Raw genomic sequence first — 22,066 nt, forward strand, 5'->3', positions numbered from 1 at the left:
TACACCCTGGACCTTACACCCTGGACCTTACACCCTGGACCTTACACCCAGGACCTTACAGCCTGGACCTTACACCCTGGACCTTACACCCTGGACCTTACACCCAGGACCTTACACCCAGGACCTTACACCCAGGACCTTACACCCTGGACCTTACACCCAGGACCTTACACCCTGGACCTTACACCCAGGACCTTACACCCTGGACCTTACACCCTGGACCTTACAGCCTGGACCTTACACCCTGGACCTTACACCCTGGACCTTACACCCAGGACCTTACACCCAGGACCTTACACCCTGGACCTTACACCCTGGACCTTACACCCAGGACCTTACACCCTGGACCTTACACCCTGGACCTTACAGCCTGGACCTTACACCCAGGACCTTACACCCTGGACCTTACACCCAGGACCTTACACCCTGGACCTTACACCCTGGACCTTACACCCTGGACCTTACACCCTGGACCTTACACCCTGGACCTTACACCCTGGACCTTACACCCAGGACCTTACACCCTGGACCTTACACCCTGGACCTTACACCCTGGACCTTACACCCTGGACCTTACACCCAGGACCTTACACCCTGGACCTTACACCCTGGACCTTACAGCCTGGACCTTACACCCAGGACCTTACACCGTGGACCTTACACCCAGGACCTTACACCCTGGACCTTACACCCTGGACCTTACACCCTGGACCTTACACCCTGGACCTTACACCCAGGACCTTACACCCTGGACCTTACACCCTGGACCTTACACCCTGGACCTTACACCCTGGACCTTACACCCTGGACCTTACACCCTGGACCTTACACCCAGTCTCTCCCACACACACTCTCCCATGCCATGTCCCCCCCCCACCCCCACAGTGCCCCCCCCACCCCCACAGTGCCCCCCCACCCCCACAGTGCCCCCCCCCACACGGTTCACTGGCGTCTTGAGAAAGCGCTGGAGACGGACCGAGTGAGAGACCAACAATATAAACGGTATATTATATATTGACTTTTTGTAATCCAATGCTCAAACCGTTCAAAATACGACGTGTTAGGGAACCACAAAGTGCCATAACAGTGAGGTTTTCCCTATACATCACTGGGTTAGGTGGGTTGGTTGGGTCCGTACGTTTGTGGTTAGGCCCAACAGTCGCGTTGTTACGGAGTGGTCAAGTGAGCCAATAGGCGGGTATCTTTGATACCTGGATCAGGGTTCCCTTCTCAGAAGTTATTCAGAGTAATTGTGGCTTAACCAATTACATTCAGGGAATAATTGTAACGTGCGTAGGTGGTTTAGTGTGTATGATAAGTGGATACAATTACCTGCTGGACATTACCTGCTGGACACTACCTGCTGGACACTACCTGCTGGACACTACCTGCTGGACATTACCTGCTGGACACCACCTGCTGGACACTACCTGCTGGACACCACCTGCTGGACACCACCTGCTGGACACCACCTGCTGGACACTACCTGCTGGACACTACCTGCTGGACACCACCTGCTGGACACTACCTGCTGGACACTACCTGCTGGACATTACCTGCTGGACACCACCTGCTGGACACCACCTGCTGGACACCACCTGCTGGCGGAAGGCAGTAGTTGTGAGTGTTCCAGTAACAGCATCAATGTAACACTGGCAGGAAGCATCAATGACAGGCGGGAACAGTGTTGTGAACGCTTCCCACAACAGCCACCTCAGTCACCGGTACTCAATGGAACGTTAACGGGAGGCGAGGGAGCCAGCAAGGTAAACACACCGACTGTTCACCCAACCACCAACAACCTCACTGCCTGATTTACAACCTTAACAACCCATACACTCGATATATTATATATATATATATATATATATATATATATATATATATATATATATATATATATATATATATATATATATATATATATAGAATGTTTAGGTCCCCTCCAGTACAGTTTCTGAGTGCTTTTCTCCTACCATCCCCTTAGCCCAGGAGGGCGAAAGTCAGTCAATATTGTAGAATGTCCCATATTGACTGACTTTCGCCCTCCTGGGCTAAGGTATGCTGAACTGTGTAACTACTATATGAGTACTGGAACACTTGATGATATATTGGACTTGTACCCATGATTAACCATGTAATGTATCAATTATACAATGTATGTTTGTGATGTAACTATAAACTGAGCTTTCAAAAATCTAGGTTTTGGCCTCCTAGCATGCGAGGCTCTCTCTCTGCTGGGCACTGACCTGAGGCAAGGCTCCTCTTGATGATGTCATTGACCTCGGAGTGCCTTGCAAGTCATTATAGAGCCTGCCAGCTCTATACCCCAGCCACAAAGAGACGTTGGTGGGAGGACAGAGATGCTAAAGACAAAGCTGAGAGACAAGCTGAGATGGCACCACCCAGGTGATGCTGGGAGCTGAGAGATGGCACCACCCAGGTGATGCTGGTAGCTGAGAGATGGCAACAGCAGGTGACGCTGGGAGCTGAGAGATGGCAACAGCAGGTGATGCTGGGCGGCTGAGAGATGGCAACACCGGGTGATGTTGGGAGCTGAGAGATGGCAACACCCAGGTGATGCTGGGAGCTGAGAGATGGCACCACCCAGGTGATGCTGGGAGCTGAGAGATGGCACCACCCAGGTGATGCTGGGAGCTGAGAGATGGCAACACCAGGTGATGCTGGGAGCTGAGAGATGGCACCACCCAGGTGATGCTGGGAGCTGAGAGATGGCAACACCAGGTGATGCTGGGAGCTGAGAGATGGTAACACCAGGTGATGCTGGGAGCTGAGAGATGGCATCACCCAGGTGATGCTGGGAGCTGAGAGATGACAACACCCAGGTGATGCTGGGAGCTGAGAGATGACAACACCAGGTGATGCTGGGAGCTGAGAGATGGCACCACCAGGTGATGCTGGGAGCTGAGAGATGACAACACCAGGTGATGCTGGGAGCTGAGATAGCAACACCCAGGTGATGCTGGGAGCTGAGAGATGGCAACATCCAGGTGATGCTGGGAGCTAAGAGATGGCACCACCCAGGTGATGCTGGGAGCTGAGAGATGGCACCACCAGGTGATGCTGGGAGCTGAGAGATGACAACACCCAGGTGATGCTGGGAGCTGAGAGATGGGAGGAAGATGCTGGAGGGCAAAAGACTAACACTTCCACCTTATGTATCATCTGTAATGCCACATTACAGCGCCTCAGTTGTCATCACGACCAGGACCCTTCATTACTGTAACGTGACGTCACGACCTCTAAGACCTGCCAATTACAGCAGGTGACGAGTCCCTACACACACCAGCCATGTTTTTCCTTGCATTTCCGCTTGGTATTGATCTACTCATGTAATTACCTCCGAATTGGGCGTGATGATTCGGGGATGAGCGCTAATTTAGCCAACGGTGTCTGGAGGAGGAGGAGGCGGCAACTCCTCCCAAGACGGAGGGAACAAGCTGAGAGGAAGCAGCGCCAGCACCTGAGGTGAACTCCCTCTCAGGTGCTCCGTTGGTTAATGATGTGATCCAGTTATACGCAGTTATACGCGCGTTCTGCTGACGCCAAATGTCACCGCTGTATGACGGATTAGTTCACATAGACTCGCGGTGTGACGAGAGTGGCATGATACACAGGTTTGGTACCTGTGTATCATGCTGGGTGCTGGTACTACACCGGGATATTGTGAACAAATCCACAAGGGCCATGGCGAGGATTCGAACCTGCGTCCGGGGAGCATCCCAGACACTGCCTTAATCGACTGAGCTACGACAGGGTTAAATTTTGTTCAATTGATGCATCACGTTAGTGTGATCTGTGTGACTGTAATGATACCGGGATATTGTCCTCGTGGCGTGAGTAACATGCTCTTCAACACTACCCCACACACCTTATTAACTAAGTAATACCTTTTTATTTTTGCATATGGATGAAATATTAGTTTTGATGCTTTACTTTAATATATTTTTGTGTATATTTGTCACAAAAACATGAGCTCTGGCTCTTTGGTCCCGCCTCTCAACTGTCAATCAACAGGTGTACAGGTTCCTGAGCCTACTGGGCTCTATCATATCTACACTTGAAACTGTGTATGGAGTCAGCCTCCACCACATCACTGCCTAATGCATTCCACCTGTTAACTACTCTGACACTGAAAAAGTTCTTTCTAACGTCTCTGTGGCTCATCTGGGTACTCAGTTTCCTCCTGTGTCCCCTTGTTCGTGTCCCACCCGTGTTGAATAGTTTATCCTTGTCTAATGTGTCAAATGGTGTGTGTTTGTGTTGTGTGTGTGTGTGGGTGGGAGAGGCCTGGGGTAGAGAGTCGACCTGGGCACCGCCGGGTACCACCTCTAATAAAGTATTAGGAAAAATAAAAAGAAAGTATAAAGAAATTATAAAATATAAAGAAATTATAAGGTATAAAGAAATAAAAAATAAAGAAATTATGTGTGGGTGAGAGGCAGGTGTGTGTGAGGCAGGTGGGTGTGAGACAGGTGGGTGTGAGGCAGGTGTGTAAGAGGCAGGTGGGTGTGAGGCAGGTGGGTGTGAGGCAGGTGGGTGTGAGGCAGGTGGGTGTGAGGCAGGTGTGTGTGTGAGGCAGGTGGGTGTGAGGCAGGTGGGTGAGAGGCAGGTGGGTGTGAGGCAGGTGGGTGTGAAGCAGGTGGGTGTGAGGCAGGTGGGTGAGAGGCAGGTGTGTGTGAGGCAGGTGGGTGTGAGGCAGGTGTGTGAGGCAGGTGGGTGTGAGGCAGGTGGGTGTGAGGCAGGTGGGTGTGAGGCAGGTGTGTGTGAGGCAGGTAGGTGTGAGGCAGGTGGGTGTGAGGCAGGTGTGTGTGAGGCAGGTGGGTGTGAGGCAGGTGGGTGTGAGGCAGGTGGGTGTGAGACAGGTGGGTGTGAGGCAGGTGTGTGAGAGGCAGGTGGGTGAGAGGCAGGTGGGTGTGAGGCAGGTGGGTGAGAGGCAGGTGGGTGTGAGGCAGGTGTGTGTGTGAGGCAGGTGGGTGTGAGGCAGGTGGGTGAGAGGCAGGTGGGTGTGAGGCAGGTGTGTGTGAGGCAGGTGGGTGTGAGGCAGGTGGGTGAGAGGCAGGTGGGTGTGAGGCAGGTGGGTGTGAAGCAGGTGGGTGTGAGGCAGGTGGGTGTGAGGCAGGTGGGTGAGAGGCAGGTGGGTGTGAAGCAGGTGGGTGTGAGGCAGGTGTGTGAAGCAGGTGGGTGTGAGGCAGGTGGGTGAGAGGCAGGTGGGTGGGAGGCAGGTGTGTGTGAGGCAGGTGGGTGTGAAGCAGGTGGGTGTGAGGCAGGTGGGTGAGAGGCAGGTGGGTGAGAGGCAGGTGTGTGAGGCAGGTGTGTGTGAGGCAGATGGGTGTGAGGCAGGTGTGTGTGTGAAGCAGGTGTGTGTGAGGCAGGTGGGTGAGAGGCAGGTGGGTGAGAGGCAGGTGTGTGAGGCAGGTGGGTGTGAGGCAGGTGGGTGTGAGGCAGGTGTGTGAGGCAGGTGTGTGTGTGAAGCAGGTGTGTGTGAGGCAGGTGGGTGTGAGGCAGGTGGGTGTGAGGCAGGTGTGTGAGGCAGGTGTGTGTTACCTACCCCTACCTCAGTAATAAGCATGAACATCGTGCCAAATGCTTAACTTCATATTTCCTGTCATTGTTACAAAGGTACAATATACACACCTTTTTATTGCTTCAAATCACATTACTTCAGCCATCTAATCTATCTAATATACATGTACTAAAAACGTATAAGTGATACATAAATATAAACATAACAAAACACAATGTAGAATAAGTAGTGAAAAATCTTTCCCCATTATCTACTGTGATTATTCTGCACTGAATGGATCAATGTATTTTTTATCATTGTTGTAAACTAACCACGCTGTATGATAAATAATTCAATAGTACAAAAACTGTCTAATTTACTCTATTGAGTATGATACTGCTATAGAAGAGCAGTGGCTTGAATATATAAACATAGGATTAATATATATATATATATATATATATATATATATATATATATATATATATATATATATATATATATATATATATATATATATATATATATATATATATATATATAGACGAGGATCCAGTGATCCTCGTCTATTGTGTTACCCACTAATTTGTTCCATAAATCAACATCCCTATTTCCAAACCAGTATTTACCCAGGACTTTCCTGAATCAAAATATTTCCAATATATATATATCCAATAATTTGAGGTTTGAATCGATATATTTGAGGTTTGTCTAATTACATATGGACCCTAAGATAAGATCAAGTGTTGGACGGGTGATCGTTCCTCACAAGGGTCCAAGACCTCTCAAGGAGAGACAGGTGAGGTATCGAGTGAGAGAGAACTAGCAGAGGAGCACAAGAGTGATCTTGGAGAGATAGACGATGAACAAATGAACCTTAGAGTCATGTTGGGTTAAGAACACCCCCCCCCAGGTGGTGTGTGTGTGTGGGAGGGGGGGCAGGACTGTGTGTGTGGGAGGTGGGGCCAGGACTGGTGGTACACTGGGAGGGGAACTGCTCCCAGGAATGAGACAGACAAGAGAGGAAAGCAGATTGACAGAGCAGAAAAAGAGGAAATGTACACAGTGACTACCAGCAGAGGAGGGAGAAGGGGAGGGGGGGAGGGGGGAGGGGGGGGGAGGGGGGGAGACGGGTGGAGGTGGAGGACACCTCTCACCCTCACAGATGGTAGGAAGAGTTTGGCTCGTTAGCGTGAGACTAACACGAAAATGGAATGCACTAAATGAGCAGGTTACAGAAGCGAAATAATTCATATTTCGAAGAGAAAAGACAAACACAGACACACACACGCATGCACGCACGCGCGCGCACACACACACACACACACACACACACACACACACACACACACACACACACACACACACACGCGCGCGCGCGCGCACACACATACACACACACACACACACACACACACACACACACACACACACACACACACACACACACACACACGCGCACACACACACACACTCACACACACACACACACACACACACACACACACACACACACACACACACACACACACACACACACACACACACACGCGCGCACACACACACACACACACACACACACACACACACACACACACACACACACACACACACACACATACACACAGGAATGAATATGTCAGGATGAGAAGAGAGGCAGAAAGACAATACGAAAATGACATCGCAAGCAAGGCAAAGACTCAGCCTAAATTGTTGCATAGCCACATTAGGAGAAAAACAACAGTAAAGGAACAGGTTATGAAATTAAGGATAGGGGCGGAAGGAATGACAAGGAAGTGTGTGAGGAACTGAATAAGAAATTCCAGGAGGTCTTCACCTTAGAGCAGGGAGAGATTCCAGAAATAAGAGAGGGAATCCTCTCTTATTTCCCAGGAACCACTGGAAGAGTTTGAGATTACCAGCGGGGAAGTAAGGAAGTGTTTACTAGAATTGGATGTGACAAAGGCTATAGGCCCAGATGGAATCTCCCCATGGATACTAAAGGAAGGAGCAGAAGCACTGTGCCTGCCACTCTCCATAGTGTACAACAAATCACTGGCAACAGGGAACTGACAGAAATTTGGAAAGCAGCTAATGTAGTTCCAATATACAAGAAAGGGGATAGACAGGAGGCACTGAACTACAGGCCAGTATTCCTAACCTGCATACCATGCAAGCTGATGGAGAAGATTGTGCGAAGAAAGCTAGTGGAACATCTGGAGCGAAAGAACTTTGTAACACAGCATCAACATGGGATGGCAAGTCCTGCCTCACAGGGCTAATTGAATTCTACGACCAGGCACCAAAAATCAGGCAAGAAAGAGAAGGGTGGGCAGACTGCATATTTTTGGATTGTCAAAAAGCCTTTGATACAGTACCACACAAGAGGCTAGTGAAAAAGCTGGAGATGCAGGGTGGAGTGAAAGGGAAGGTACTCCATTGGATAAGGGAGTACCTGAGCAACAGGAGACAACGAGTCACTGTGAGGGGTGAGGTCTCGGGTTGGCGTGACGTCACAAGTGGAGTCCCGCAGGGGTCATGCAGTCCTTGGACCAATACTTTTTCTGGTATATGTAAATAATCTCCCAGAGAGAATCGTTTCTCTCAATGTTTGCTGATGATGCAAAAATTATGAGGAGGATTGAAACAGAGGATGATAGTTGGAGGCTACAGGACGACCTAGACAGACTGAATGAATGGTCCAACAAATGGCTGCTAAAGTTTAACCCAAGTAAATGCAAAGTAATGAAACTAGGTGGTGGAAACAGGAGGCCAGACACAAGATACAGAATAGGAGATGAAGTACTTAATGAAACGGAAAGAGAGAAAGATCTAGGAATTGATATCACACCAAACCTGTCTCCTGAAGCCCACATAAAAAGAATTACGTCTGCGGCATATACGAGGCTGGCTAACATCAGAACAGCGTTCAGGAACCTGTGTAAGGAATCGTTTAGAATCTTGTACACCACATATGTAAGACCAATCCTGGAGTATGCGGCCCCAGCATGGAGCCCGTACCTTGTCAAGTACAAGACGAAGCTGGAAAAAATTTAGAGGTATGCCACTAGACTAGTCCCAGAACTAAGAGGCATGAGTTACGAGGAAAGGCTGCGGGAAATGCACCTTACGACACTGGAAGACAGAAGAGTGAGGGGGAGACATGATTACTACCTACAAAATTCTCAGGGGAATTGACAGGGTAGACAAGGATAAACTATTCAACACTGGTGGTACGCGAACAAGGGGACACAGGTGGAAACTGAGTACCCAAATGAGCCACAGGGACGTTAGAAAGAACTTTTTCAGTGTCAGAGTAGTTAACAGGTGGAATGCATTAGTCAGAGATGTGGTGGAGGCTGACTCCATACACAGTTTCAAATGTAGATATGATAGAGCCCAATAGGCTCAGGAACCTGTACACCAGTTGATTGACAGTTGAGAGGCGGGACCAAAGAGCCAAAGCTCAACCCCCGCAAGCACAAATAGGTGAATACAACTATGTGAGCTTCGGCTCTTTGGTCCCGCCTCTCAACAGGCGTGTACTCACCTAGTTACTCACCTAGTTGTGTTTGCAGGGGTTGAGCTTTGGCTCTTTGGTCCCGCCTCTCAACCGTCAATCAACAGGTGTACAGATTCCTGAGCCTACTGGGCTCTATCATATCTACACTTGAAACTGTGTATGGAGTCAGCCTCCACCACATCACTTCCTAATGCATTCCATTTGTCAACCTCTCTGACGTGTGTGTGTGTGTGTGTGTGTGTGTGTGTGTGTGTGTGTGTGTGTGTGTGTGTGTGTGGGTGTGTGTGTCGGTGTGTTAGAGAGAATTATATGTAGTAGATATGACAGACGAAAATAGGTCGGGAGTCAGTGCATGAGACAACCAACTGTTAGAAATGCGGGATCCAGGAGTTAATGCTCGATCCTGCAGGCACAAAAATGTGTGTATAAATAAGGCAGTACAAATAGAGAAGTAGGCTGCTGCTCTTCTCACATCTCCACAACACATTTTCTTACATTTCCAGAGTTTTTACCTCACTGACTAACCTGCTGACAGCAGTCAGTAAACAGGACCTTCGTGCAGTGGCGAGGGCTGTGCTCCCCCCCCCAGCACACACTCACACACACACACACACACACACACACACACACACACACACACACACACACACACACACACACACACACACACACACACACATACACACACAAGCCCCAGGACCCCCCAGACCCCCCAACACACACATACACACACACACACACACACACACACACACACACACACACACACACACACACACACACACAAGCCCCAGGAACCCCCAGACCCCCCCCAGCACACACACACACACACACACACACACACACACACACACACACACACACACACACACACACACACACACACACACACACATACAGCAGCCCCAGGCCCCCTTCCCCCAGTACACACACACACACACCAGCCCCCAGGACCCCCCAGACCTCCCCCCCCTGGCTCTCATTGTAAACACTAAGCTGCTCCTTATTGGCCAGCAGAGCGAGGGAGGACGCTAACCTCTCACAAAAAGCGACCTAGCCACCGACGGCTGTTTCATTGACACAGGACCGTCCGGTGGTAACAAGTCAATATGTGTACTGTGGCTGGTGCACCTCTGCTCTCACGTTGTAATGGTGGTAGTTTACCTGTAGCCAGTTGAGGAGCAGTAGTTACCGAGATGTAATTCCAGTCAATCTTCCTCATCCAGATCGTTTATCTTTTTATACCGAGCCGCCGCTCTCGTTATGCTAATTATGCTCATTTTTCCCTTCGTTATTCCCACTTGCTTCTCCTCCTCCTCTCCGTATTGTCCTTTGTAATATTTTTTTCGGGTTTATTATCCTCTTCTTCGTTATCCTGTTATTGTCCTAACTCCTGCCTCCACACGTCTTATGTTAGGCTTAGTGACCAAGCCAGCCGCTCTCTCCACTCGTCACTTCGTAAATAATACGACTGTTTAGCCTGGCCAGACACGTGCGGACTTGTGCAACTCGTCTACACTATCGAGGCCGAGGCGCAGACAACGTTAATATTACGGTGATTTAACTTATAATTAATGAGTTGCATTGTAACAGATTAGTCGATTCCGTTGAAAAAACGACGTATTTGGTGACAGGCCAAGTTGTTGAGGTGGGAGTGTTGTACTGAGCGAGTACCAATATTCTCCTCCCCCCCCCCCTTCTAGAGTACCAATGCCCCGCCCCCCCCCCCCCCCCCTCCCCTTCAAGGGGGGGTATCAATGTCGCCCTTTTCACACACACACATTGTGGGAGCCATTGATGGAAGATGGCTAACGTAGTCCCGATATACAAGAAGGGGATAGACAGGAGGCACTGAACTACAGGCCAGTGTCCCTAACCATGCAAGCTGATGGAGAAGATTGTGCGAAAAAAGTTAGTGGAACATCTGGATCGAAAGAACTTTGTAAAACAACTTCAGCATGGGTTCAAGTCCTGCCTCACAGGGTTAATTGACTTCTACGACCAGGCAACAAAAATCAGACAAGAGAGGGATGGGCAGACTACATATTTTTGGATTGCCAGAAAGCCTTTGATACAGTACCACACAAGAGGCTAGTGCACAAACTGGAGATGCAGGCAGGAGTGAAAGGGAAGGAACTCCATTACATAAGGGAGTACCTAAGTAACAGGAGACAGCGAGTCACTGTGAGGGGTGAGGTCTCAGATTGGCGAGGCGCCACCAGTGGAGTCCCGCAGGGGTTCAGTCCTTGGACCTATACTGTTTGTAGTATTTGTAAATAATCTCCCAGAAGGAATAAACTTGTTCCTCTCATTGTTTGCTGATGATGCAAAAATTATGAGGATGATTAAGACGGAGGAAGATAGTATGAGGCTACAAGATGACCTAGACAAACTGAAGGAATGGTCCAACAAATGGCTACTAAAGTTCAACCCAAGTAAATGTAAGGTAATGGAACTTGGGGGAAAGGAAACAGGAGGCCAGACACAGGATACAGAATAGGAGATGAAGTAATTCATGAAACGGACAGAGCGAAAGATCTCAGAGTTGATATCACACCAAACGTGTCTCCTGAAGCTCACATCCAAAGAATAACGTCTGCGGCATATGCGAGGCTGGCTAACATCAGAACTGCCTTCAGGAACCTGTGTAAGGAATCATTCAGAACCTTGTACACCACATATGTAAGACCAATCCTGGAGTATGCGGCCCCAGCATGGAGCCCGTACCTTGTCAAGCACTAGACGAAGCTGGAAAAAGTTCAGAGATATGCCACTAGACTAGTCCCAGAACTAAGAGGCATGAGTTACGAGGAAAGGCTGCGTGAGATGCACCTCACGACACTGGAAGACAGAAGAGTAAGGGGAGACATGCTCAATACCTACAAAATTCTCACTAGAATTGACAGGAAGGACAAGGATAAACTATTCAACACTGGTGGGACGCGAACAAGGGACCACAGGTGGAAACTGAGTACCCACATGAGCCACAGGGACGTTAGAAAGAACTTTTTCAGTGTCAGAGTAGTTAACAGGTGGAATGCATTAGGCAGTGATGTGGTGGAGGCTGACTCCATACACAGTTTCAAGTGTAGATATGATAGAGCCCAGTAGGCTCAGGAATCTGTACACGAGTTGATTGACAGTTGAGAGGCGGGACAAAAGAGCCAGAGCTCAACCCCCGCAAATACAACTAGGTGAGTACACACACACAGAAAGGCTAGAGCCGGAAAGGCCCTAGCATGGGTAAGGAACTACCTAACAATAGAAGCCAAAGAGTTACGATAAGGGGCGAGAAGTCGGACTGGCGAACAGTAACGAGTGGAGTACCTCAAGGATCGGTGCTGGGAACAATTCTATTTCTAATATACGTTAACGACATGTTTACAGGAGTAGAATCCTACATGTCGATGTTCGCGGATGACGCAAAGTTGATCAGAAGAGTTGTGACAGATGAGGATTGTAGGATCCTCCAAGAGGACTTGAACAGGTTGCAGAGATGGTCAGAGAAATGGCTACTGGAGTTCAACACGAGCAAATGTAAAGTTATGGAAATGGGACTAGGAGAAAGGAGACCAAAGAGACAGTACACAATGAAGGGGAACAGCCTACCTGTGACGACGCGAGAAAGAGACCTGGGCGTGGACGTAATACCTAATCTAACTCCTGAAGCACATATAAATAGGATAACGACAGCAGCGTACTCTACACTGACAAAAGTTAGAACTTCATTCAGAAACCTAAGTAAGGAGGCATTTAGGGTGCTTTACACTGCCTACGCGAGGCCAGTCTTAGAGTATGCCGCCTCATCATGGAGTCCCCACCTGAAGAAGCATATATGGAAACTGGAAAAGATTCAGAGGTTTGCAACAAGACTCGTCCCAGAGTTACGAGGGATGGTGTATGAAGAGCGCCTGAAGGAACTGTGCCTTACGACACTAGAAAAAGAAAGGAGAGGGGCAACATGATAGGAACATGTAAAATACTCAGAGGGATTGACAGAGTGGACATAGACGAAATGTTCATACGGAATAGTAACAGAACGAGGGGACATGGGTGGAAGCTGGAAACTCAGATGAGTCACAGGGATGTTAGGAAGTTTTCTTTTAGCGTGAGAGTAGTGGGAAAATGGAATGCACTTAAGGAACAGGTTGTGGAAGCAAATACTATTCATAATTTTAAAACTAGATATGATAGGGAAATAGGACCAGAGTCATTGCTGTAAACAACCGATGCTCGAAAAGCGGGATCCACAAGTCAGTGCTCGATCCTGCAGACACAAATAGGTGAGTACAAATAGGTGAGTACACACACACACACACACACACACACACACACACACACACACACACACACACACACACACAAGAAAGCTAGTGGAGCACCTGGAGCGAAAGAACTTTGTACCTGCCTCACAGGGTTACTTGAATTCTACGACCAGGCAACAAAAATAAGGCAAGAAAGAGAAGGGTGGGCAGACTGCATATTTTTGGATTGTCAGAAAGCCTTTGATACAGTGCCACACAAGAGGCTAGTGAAAAAGCTGGAGATGCAGGCTGGAGTGAAAGGGAAGGTACTCCGTTGGATACAGGAGTACCTGAGCAACAGGAGACAATGAGTCAGTGTGAGGGGTGAGGTCTCAGATTGGTGAGACGTTACGAGTGGAGTCCCGCAGGGGTCAGTCCTTGGACCTATACTGTTTCTGATATATGTAAATGATCTCCCAGAGGGTATAGAATCGTTTCTCTCAATGTTTGCCGACGATGCAAAAATTATGAGGAGGATTGAAACTGAGGACGATAGTAGGAGGCTACAAGATGACCTAGACAGACTGAATGAATGGTCCAACAAATGGGTGTTGAAGTTCAACTCGAGTAAATGCAAAGTAATGAAACTAGGCAGTGGAAACAGGAGGCCAGACACAGGATACAGAATAGGAGATGAAGTACTTAATGAAACAGACAGAGAGAAAGATCTAGGAGTTGATATCACACCAAACCTGTCTCCTGAAGCCCACATAAAAAGAATAACGTCTGCGGCATATGCGAGGCTGGCTAACATCAGAACAGCGTTCAGGAACCTGTGTAAGGAATCATTCAGAATCTTGTACACCACATATGTAAGACCAATCCTGGAGTATGCGGCCCCAGCATGGAGCCCGTATCTTGTCAAGCACAAGACGAAGCTGGAAAAAGTCCAAAGGTATGCCACTAGACTAGTCCCAGAACTAAGAGGCATGAGTTACGAGGAAAGGCTGCGGGAAATGCACCTCACGACACTGGAAGACAGAAGAGTAAGGGGAGACATGATCACAACCTACAAAATTCTCAGAGGAATCGACCGGGTAAACAAGGATAAACTATTCAACACTGGTGGGACTCGAACAAGTGGACACAGGTGGAAACTGAGTACTCACATGAGCCACAGAGACGTTAGAAGGAACTTTTTCAGTGTCAGAGTAGTTAACAAGTGGAATGCATTAGGCATTGATGTTGTGGAGGCTGACTCCATACACAGTTTCAAGTGTAGATATGATAGAGCCCAGTAGGCTCAGGAATCTGTACACCAGTTGATTGACAGTTGAGAGGCGGGACCAAAGAGCCAAAGCTCAACCCCCGCAAGCACAAATAGGAGGTGAGTACACACACACACACACACACACACACACACACACACACACACACACACACACACACACACACACACACACACACACACACACACACACACGTACAAGACACTCTTACTTAACAACCGAGACAAATTACATAGTTCCGAGACGCCACGTAAAGTGGTGAGGCTTCGCTCCCCGCTACCCTACTCCTTGACCGGAACACACTTAGTCTGTCTCTTGTCTGTGCTCCGCTGCTGCTGCTGCTGCTGCTGCTGCTGCTGTTGCTGCTGGTGCTGCTGGTGCTGCTGGTGCTGCTGGTGGTGCTGCTGGTGCTGCTGGTGCTGCTGGTGCTGCTGGTGGTGCTGCTGGTGCTGCTGGTGCTGCTGGTGCTGCTGGTGCTGCTGGTGCTGCTGGTGGTGCTGCTGGTGCTGCTGGTGCTGCTGGTGGTGCTGCTGGTGCTGCTGGTGGTGCTGGTGGTGCTGCTGGTGCTGCTGGTGCTGCTGGTGCTGCTGGTGCTGCTGGTGCTGCTACTGCTGGTGCTGCTGCTGGTGCTGCTGGTGCTGCTGGTGCTGCTGCTGGTGCTGCTGGTGCTGCTGGTGGTGCTGCTGGTGCTGCTGGTGCTGCTGGTGGTGCTGCTGGTGCTGCTGGTGCTGCTACTGCTGGTGCTGCTACTGCTGGTGCTGCTGGGGCCGCTGCTGCTAATGCTGGTGCTGCTGTTGATGCTGTTGTTGGTGCTGATGGTGGTGCTGCTGTTGATGCTGTTGGTGGTGCTGTTGTTGGTGCGGCTGCAAACCCCCCCCCCCCCCTTGAAGGATAGGACGATCCAATACGATAACAGTGCATCAAATGTGTCAACAATATTGGCTCTGAAAACCTTTGTGTTAGTTTAGTGTCCGAGGCTGAGGACCAGTGCAGTGACGCTGCTTGTGGTGTAGTGAGGAGACGCTACTGTGGCTGTATACAACATGGGTGGGATAGGACGGGATGAGGGATGGGATAGGGGGACAGGCTGGGAGCTGGGATAGGACAGGATGAGAGTGAATGAACGATACCCAACCACTTGCATCATCAGGAATCAAACGCCAACCTGGTTGATGGGGTTCATTAACTTCTACTCCCCAAGCCCGGCCCGAGGCCAGGCTTGATTTGTGAGAGTTTGGTCCATCAGGCTGTTGCTTGGAGCGGCCCGCAGGCCCACATATCCACCACAGCCCGGTTGGTCCGGCACTCCTTGGAGGAAACAATCTAGTTTCCTCTTGAAGATGTCCACGGTTATTCCGGCAATATTTCTTATGCTTGCTGGGAGGACGTTGAACAACCGCGGACCTCTGATGTTTATACAGTGTTCTCTGATTGTGTCTATGACACCTCTGCTCCTCACTGGTTCTATTCTGCATTTTCTTCCATATCGTTCACTCCAGTACGTTGTTATTTTACTGTGTAGATTTGGGACCTGTCCCTCCAGTATTTTCCATGTGTATATTATTTGGTATCTCTCTCGTCTCCTTTCTAGTGAGTACATTTGGAGAGCTTTGAGACGATTTCCAATAATTTAGGTGCTTTATCTCGTCTATGCGTGCCGTATATGTTCTCTGTATTCCTTCTACTTCAGCAATCTCTCCTGCTCTGAAGGGGGAAGTGAGTACTGAGCAGTACTCAAGACGGGACAACACAAGTGACTTGAAGAGTAAAACCATTGTGATGGGATCCCTGGAATTAAAAGTTCTCGTAATCCATGCGATCATTTTTCTGGCTGTCGCAATATTTGCTTGGTTATGCTCCCTAAACGTTAGGTCGTCGGACATCATTATTCCCAAATCCTTTACAGTGTTGCTTTCCTACTATGGGCACATTTGATTGTGTTTTATACCCTGTATTATGTTTAAGGTTCTCATTTTTACCGTACCTGAGTACCTGGAATTTATCACTGTTAAACATCATGTTATTTTCTGTTGCCCAGTCGAAAACTTTATTATTATCTGCTTGAAGTTTTTCAGTATCTTCAGCAGAGGTAATTTTCATGCTGATTTTTGTGTCATCTGCGAAGGATGATACGAAGCTGTGACTTGTATTTTTGTCTATATCTGATATGAGAATGAGGAAAAGCAGTGGAGAAAGGACTGTACCCTGAGGTACAGAGCTTTTAACTGCGCTTGGACTCGATTTTATATGACTGACCGTTACTCTTTGTGTTCTGTTCGACAGAAAACTGAGTATCCAGCGTCCTACTTTACCGGTTATTCCCATTAACTTAATTTTGTATGCTATTACTCCATGGTCACATCTATCGAATGTCTTTGCGATATCCGTGTATACCACATCAGCATTCTGTTTTTCTTCTAATGCCTCAGTGACTTTGTCGTAGTGGTCAAGTAGCTGTGAGAGGCATGATCTTCCCGCTCGGAAATCCATGCTTGGCCTGGATTGTGGAGGTCATTGGTCTCCGTGAAACTAGTGACCTGACTCCTAATCACTCTCTCAAATACATTTATTATGTGGGACGTTAGTGCAACTGGTCTATAATTCTTTGCCAATGCTTTGCTCCCTCCCTTGTGTAGAAGGGGCTATGTCTGCTGCTTTAAGTGCATCTGGTATCTCCTCCGTGTCCAAGCTCTTCCTCCACACTATACTGAGTGCCTGTGCTACCGGCACTTTGCATTTCTTTATAAATATTGAATTCCATGAGTCTGGACCTGGGGCTGAGTGCATGGGCATGTTTTCAATTTCTTTTCAAAATCTAGTATGCTCTTGTTGATATCAGTTATATTTACAGGGGTTAGGAAACTCCATAAAGAAATTGTTTGGATCTTCCACTTTCATGTTGTTTATTGGAGTGCTAAACATGTCCTCGTACTATTTTTTTTAGGATTTCACTAATTTCTTTGTCATCCTCCGTGTATGAACCTTCACTCGTACGAATAGGTCCAATACTGGCAGTGATTTTTGCTTTTGATTTCGCATATGTGAAGAAGTAGTTTGGATTTTTCTTTATTTCCTGAATTACTTTCTGTTCTAACTCCCTTATTTCAGTTTGATATGAGTGTTTCAATTTCCGCTCGATTTCTTCAATCTCCCTATTTAAATTATTCCTTCTTTGACGGGAAAGTCGTGTCTGCATAAGCAGTTCCGCTATTTTTTTTCTTCTTTTATAGTGTCGTCTGCGTTCTCTTTCTACGTTGGACCTCTTTCTGGCTTTCCTCAAAGGAACATGTTTCAGTACAGACTTGATACGCTTTCGAAGTCAGCTTTTCTATTCCTTCTGTAGGACTTTTGTTACCTAGAACAGTTTCCCATGGAATGTTTGTAAGTTCCCTGTTTATTATCTCCCAGTCTATCCTTTTATTATTAAAAATTGAATTTACTGAATAGCCCCTCTCGCTTTATCAACGTTTTAGGTCTATTCTGAGTATTGATGGTCGTTTGCACTTCAATGAGCTTGTGATCTGAGTATGTGGTATCTGATATCGTAATGTCCCTGATTATGTCTTCATTGTTCGTAAAGACCAGATCTAGAATATTTTCATTTCTCGTTGGCTCCGATATCTGCTGATTGAGTGAAAATTTGTCACAGAATCTAAGTAGTTCTCTAATCTGTGGTTGGTTAGGTCCTGATAGATTTCCTGGTATAATATTATTGTTTGCTATTCTCCATCTGAGACTAGGCAAGTTGAAGTCACCGAGGAAGATAATATCAGGTATCGGGTTCGCCAAATTATCAAGGCTATTCTCTATTTTGTTTATCTGTTCTGTGAATTCCTCAGCCGTTGCATCTGAGGGTTTGTATATTAGAATAATAACTAAGTTTATTTTCTCTATTTTTACTCCCAGTACCTCTACCACCTCATTTGTAACGTTTAGGAGCTCCGAGCATGCAAGGTCTTCCCTAATATACAGACCCACTCTTCCGTGTGACCTAATTACCCTATCACACCTGTATAGGTTATATCCTAGTATCCAGATCTCACTGTCCAAGAATTCCCCTGCATGGGTTTCTGTGAAAGCTCCAAATACTACATTTGACTCCGTGAGGAGGCCATTTATGAACTGTACTTTGTTGTTTGTTCTTGTTTTCAGTCCTTGTATGTTGGCAAAGATGAATGAGGTTACTCTATTAGTGGTAGTTTGACTGGGAGACTTTTTCGGCAAGCCCATTATTCGTGGACATAATGAGTTTGTTCTGACCAGTGATAATTGTTGTAGGGCAGTTGTCTGTCGTAGTTGTAGTTCCTTTTTGGTGTGTAATTGTATCTGTAATTCTGGAATGCAAGTGGATCTGGCATCCAGTTCCATACACTCTCCATGCTCCTCCTTTTGAATTATCTTTCGGTTTGGTATAAAAAAAAATTATCGAGTTTCCTCCAAATTCATTATCTTGCTTGCCACTCTTTATGTAGCGTTCCGTGCCTTTCACGGGAAAGTGTGGGCAGCTGAGGTCATGGCATTTTCTGTCCTCCAGTGAGGTTTGGCACATGTCAGGGTGGAAAAACCTACATATTGATCCAAATCGACACTCACCTTTCCTAAGTATATTTAAAACATTTTTGGGGATGTCGGCCCACGGGAGCCGGTCGGACCGAGCGGACAGCACACTGTACTTGTGATCCTGTGGTCCCGTGTTCGATCCCAGGCGCCGGCGAGAAACAGTGGGCAGAGTTTCTTTCACCCTATGCCCCTGTTACCTAGCAGTAAAATAGGTACCTAGGGTGTTAAGTCAGCTGTCACGGGCTGCTTCCTGGGGGTGGAGGCCTGGTCGAGGACCGGGCCGCGGGGACACTAAAAAGATCCGAAATCATCTCAAGATAACCTCAAGATAACGGGACATGGGCAGACCCTCGGGACTGGTCCACAGTTATACACAAGGGACGTATGCTACACAGTATTCACCTATAGACATCCATATGTGGCGAAACACACATGTGAAGAACCTCTCACACACTCACAGCTCCCTGACAAGAGGGAGCCAGCTTAGCTTAGCTGCCAACACCCACACATCGTGTCAGCAAGGCGGACAGCCCGCCTGCTTTCATACCTCTCACTCTATTTCCCACTTCTATACTTCTCTTCACCTGTGCCTCTCCTTCCTCTTTACTCCAAAAAAAAGGGGGGACTTATTTCGTGAATAATTTGTTCACTAAATATTAAGGTATGTTATCTTAATTTTTACAATTGACACAATTGTTTACATAGAGAGTTTGATTTGAGTTTGATTGAGAGTTTGAGACTATGATTTCTGGAGGTTTCAATAAGGAGGGATGCGATTTTTTGTTTTGTTTTTTAAACGTCTTGGCAACTTTTGCCTTCGGACTCCTAGCCCCACGAGGCAGGCAGGCAGGCAGGCAGGCAGGCAGGCAGGCAGGCAGGCAGGCAGGCAGGCAGGCAGGCAGGCAGACAGGCGGTGGACTCGTTGACTACACTCGAATTTCACTAGTTATTTCCTTCAAAAATCACAAAAGTCGGATGGCAATCACTATCATACATATTGTTTAATATATTGAGACGCATTTTATGAAATTTCTGACTGCGTTTAGTTCCTGTATCACTGAAATATCTCGAGATATATATATTGTTTTTTGCGGAGCTCGTGCTGACGTGGCAATTCCTTCCTCTGTCACGTCCCCAGCGAGGCCATGGCTGTACCGACCAGTCCAAGTGGATGGAATCAAAGTTGCTTATAGTTAGAAAATTCCAAGATGGGCGCGGATAAAAGCCTTTCTGATGTGTGTATTTGTCTGGGCCATGAGCCAGCGTGTGTACCTCCCCCAGGGGAGACTGCTGGCCCCTCACACGGATGTCTATATCCACCTGGACTTTGGATAAGGGGAAGGAGGGAGAGGGCGAGCCATATTGGGGTTCCCTGACGGAGTCACAGTGACCCACTGCAGCAGGTCAGTGGGCAAGCGGGTATACAGGCTACCCACCCCTGCAGGTCATCCCCCACCCCTGCAGGTCAACCGCCACCCCCCCCTCCACAACCTGCCCCGCCTTCCGCTTATATTGACATCCTCTCTCTGCTTTCTTCACCTTTTCTGCCTCTTCTCAGATATCCAAGAATGTTTATTTTTTCTTGTCGTCACATTCCTTACATCTTTCCTTCTTATTTCTTCATCTTTAAGTCTGGTTTGTAAGGCGTCTTCTTGCGTTGCTTGCTGCTCCTCCCTCCTAGTGAATTGAAATTTCAATTTTGCCCCGAGAGGCGAGTTTATTGGGCAGCGTCACTCATCCTGTGAGTGGACACATCGCCATAGTGACAGTATTGGGCAGCGTCACTCATCCTGTGAGTGGACAGACCGCCATAGTAACAGTATTGGGCAGCGTCACTCATCCTGTGAGTGGACACACCGCCATAGTGACAGTATTGGGCAACGCCACTCATCCTGTGAATGGAATTGGCCGTCACTCATCCTGTGAGTGGACACACCGCCATAGTGACAGTATTGGGCAGCGTCACTCATCCTGTGAGTGGACACACCGCCATAGTGACAGTATTGGGCAGCGCCACTCATACTGTGAGTGGACACACCGTCATAGTGACAGTATTGGGCAGCGGCACTCATCCTGTGAGTGAACACACCGCCATAGTGACAGTATTGGGCAGCGGGACTCATCCTGTGAGTGGACACACCGCCATAGTGACAGTATTGGGCAACGCCACTCATCCTGTGAGTGGACACACCGCCATAGTGACAGTATTGGGCAGCGTCACTCATCCTGTGAGTGGACACACCGCCATAGTGACAGTATTGGGCAGCGTCACTCATCCTGTGAGTGGACAGACCGCCATAGTAACAGTATTGGGCAGCGTCACTCATCCTGTGAGTGGACACACCGCCATAGTGACAGTATTGGGCAACGCCACTCATCCTGTGAATGGACACACCCTCGACCATGTATATACCATGATATATACATGCTATATACATATATATATATACCATTATATGAGTGACCGAGTGAGTAACTGTCCTTGCAAGATGATCAAGACCTGAGAGGTGTCACTCGTGTGAGTGTAGATCTGTTTGTTGCAAGACCGAGACGTTAGTGGCCTCTGGCGGGACAAATATTGACTTGAGCTGTTACTTGGGATCTTCCTCCAGGGTCTCTGATCCGTGTAGACACAACATGCAACAGTTAAACTCTCCAGGTGGACTTTTAGAGATTGCCTCAGTGTCCATAACTACCACCATCACTGTACCACAACCACTGACCACCACCATCACCACCACTATCACCGTCACCACCACTATCACCAGCACCACCACTATCACCAACACCTGTGCTGATAATATTCACTACAAGACGCGATTGTGGTATAAGCGTGTGCTGAACAGTGACATCAACTGCTGTGTGTGCTGAACAGTGACATCAACTGCTGCAAATGCTGAACAGTGACATCAACTGCTGCGTG

General features: G+C 48.0%; 1 protein-coding gene across 1 annotated transcript in view; it reads right to left on the reverse strand.

Annotated features, from left to right (window-relative positions):
- LOC138351408 (homeobox-like protein HDP1) overlaps positions 1-17,073 on the reverse strand; it is a 23,677-nt gene extending 6,604 nt beyond the window's left edge. Inside the window, exon 1 of the mRNA XM_069303226.1 lies at positions 16,978-17,073. Coding sequence (XP_069159327.1) covers positions 16,978-17,073 — 96 coding nt within the window. The remainder of the gene's footprint in view (positions 1-16,977) is intronic.
- Between the last annotated feature and the right edge of the window lie 4,993 nt (positions 17,074-22,066).

The sequence above is a fragment of the Procambarus clarkii genome, chromosome 49 (genome assembly GCF_040958095.1).
Source record: "Procambarus clarkii isolate CNS0578487 chromosome 49, FALCON_Pclarkii_2.0, whole genome shotgun sequence".
NCBI classification, from domain to species: domain Eukaryota; kingdom Metazoa; phylum Arthropoda; class Malacostraca; order Decapoda; family Cambaridae; genus Procambarus; species Procambarus clarkii.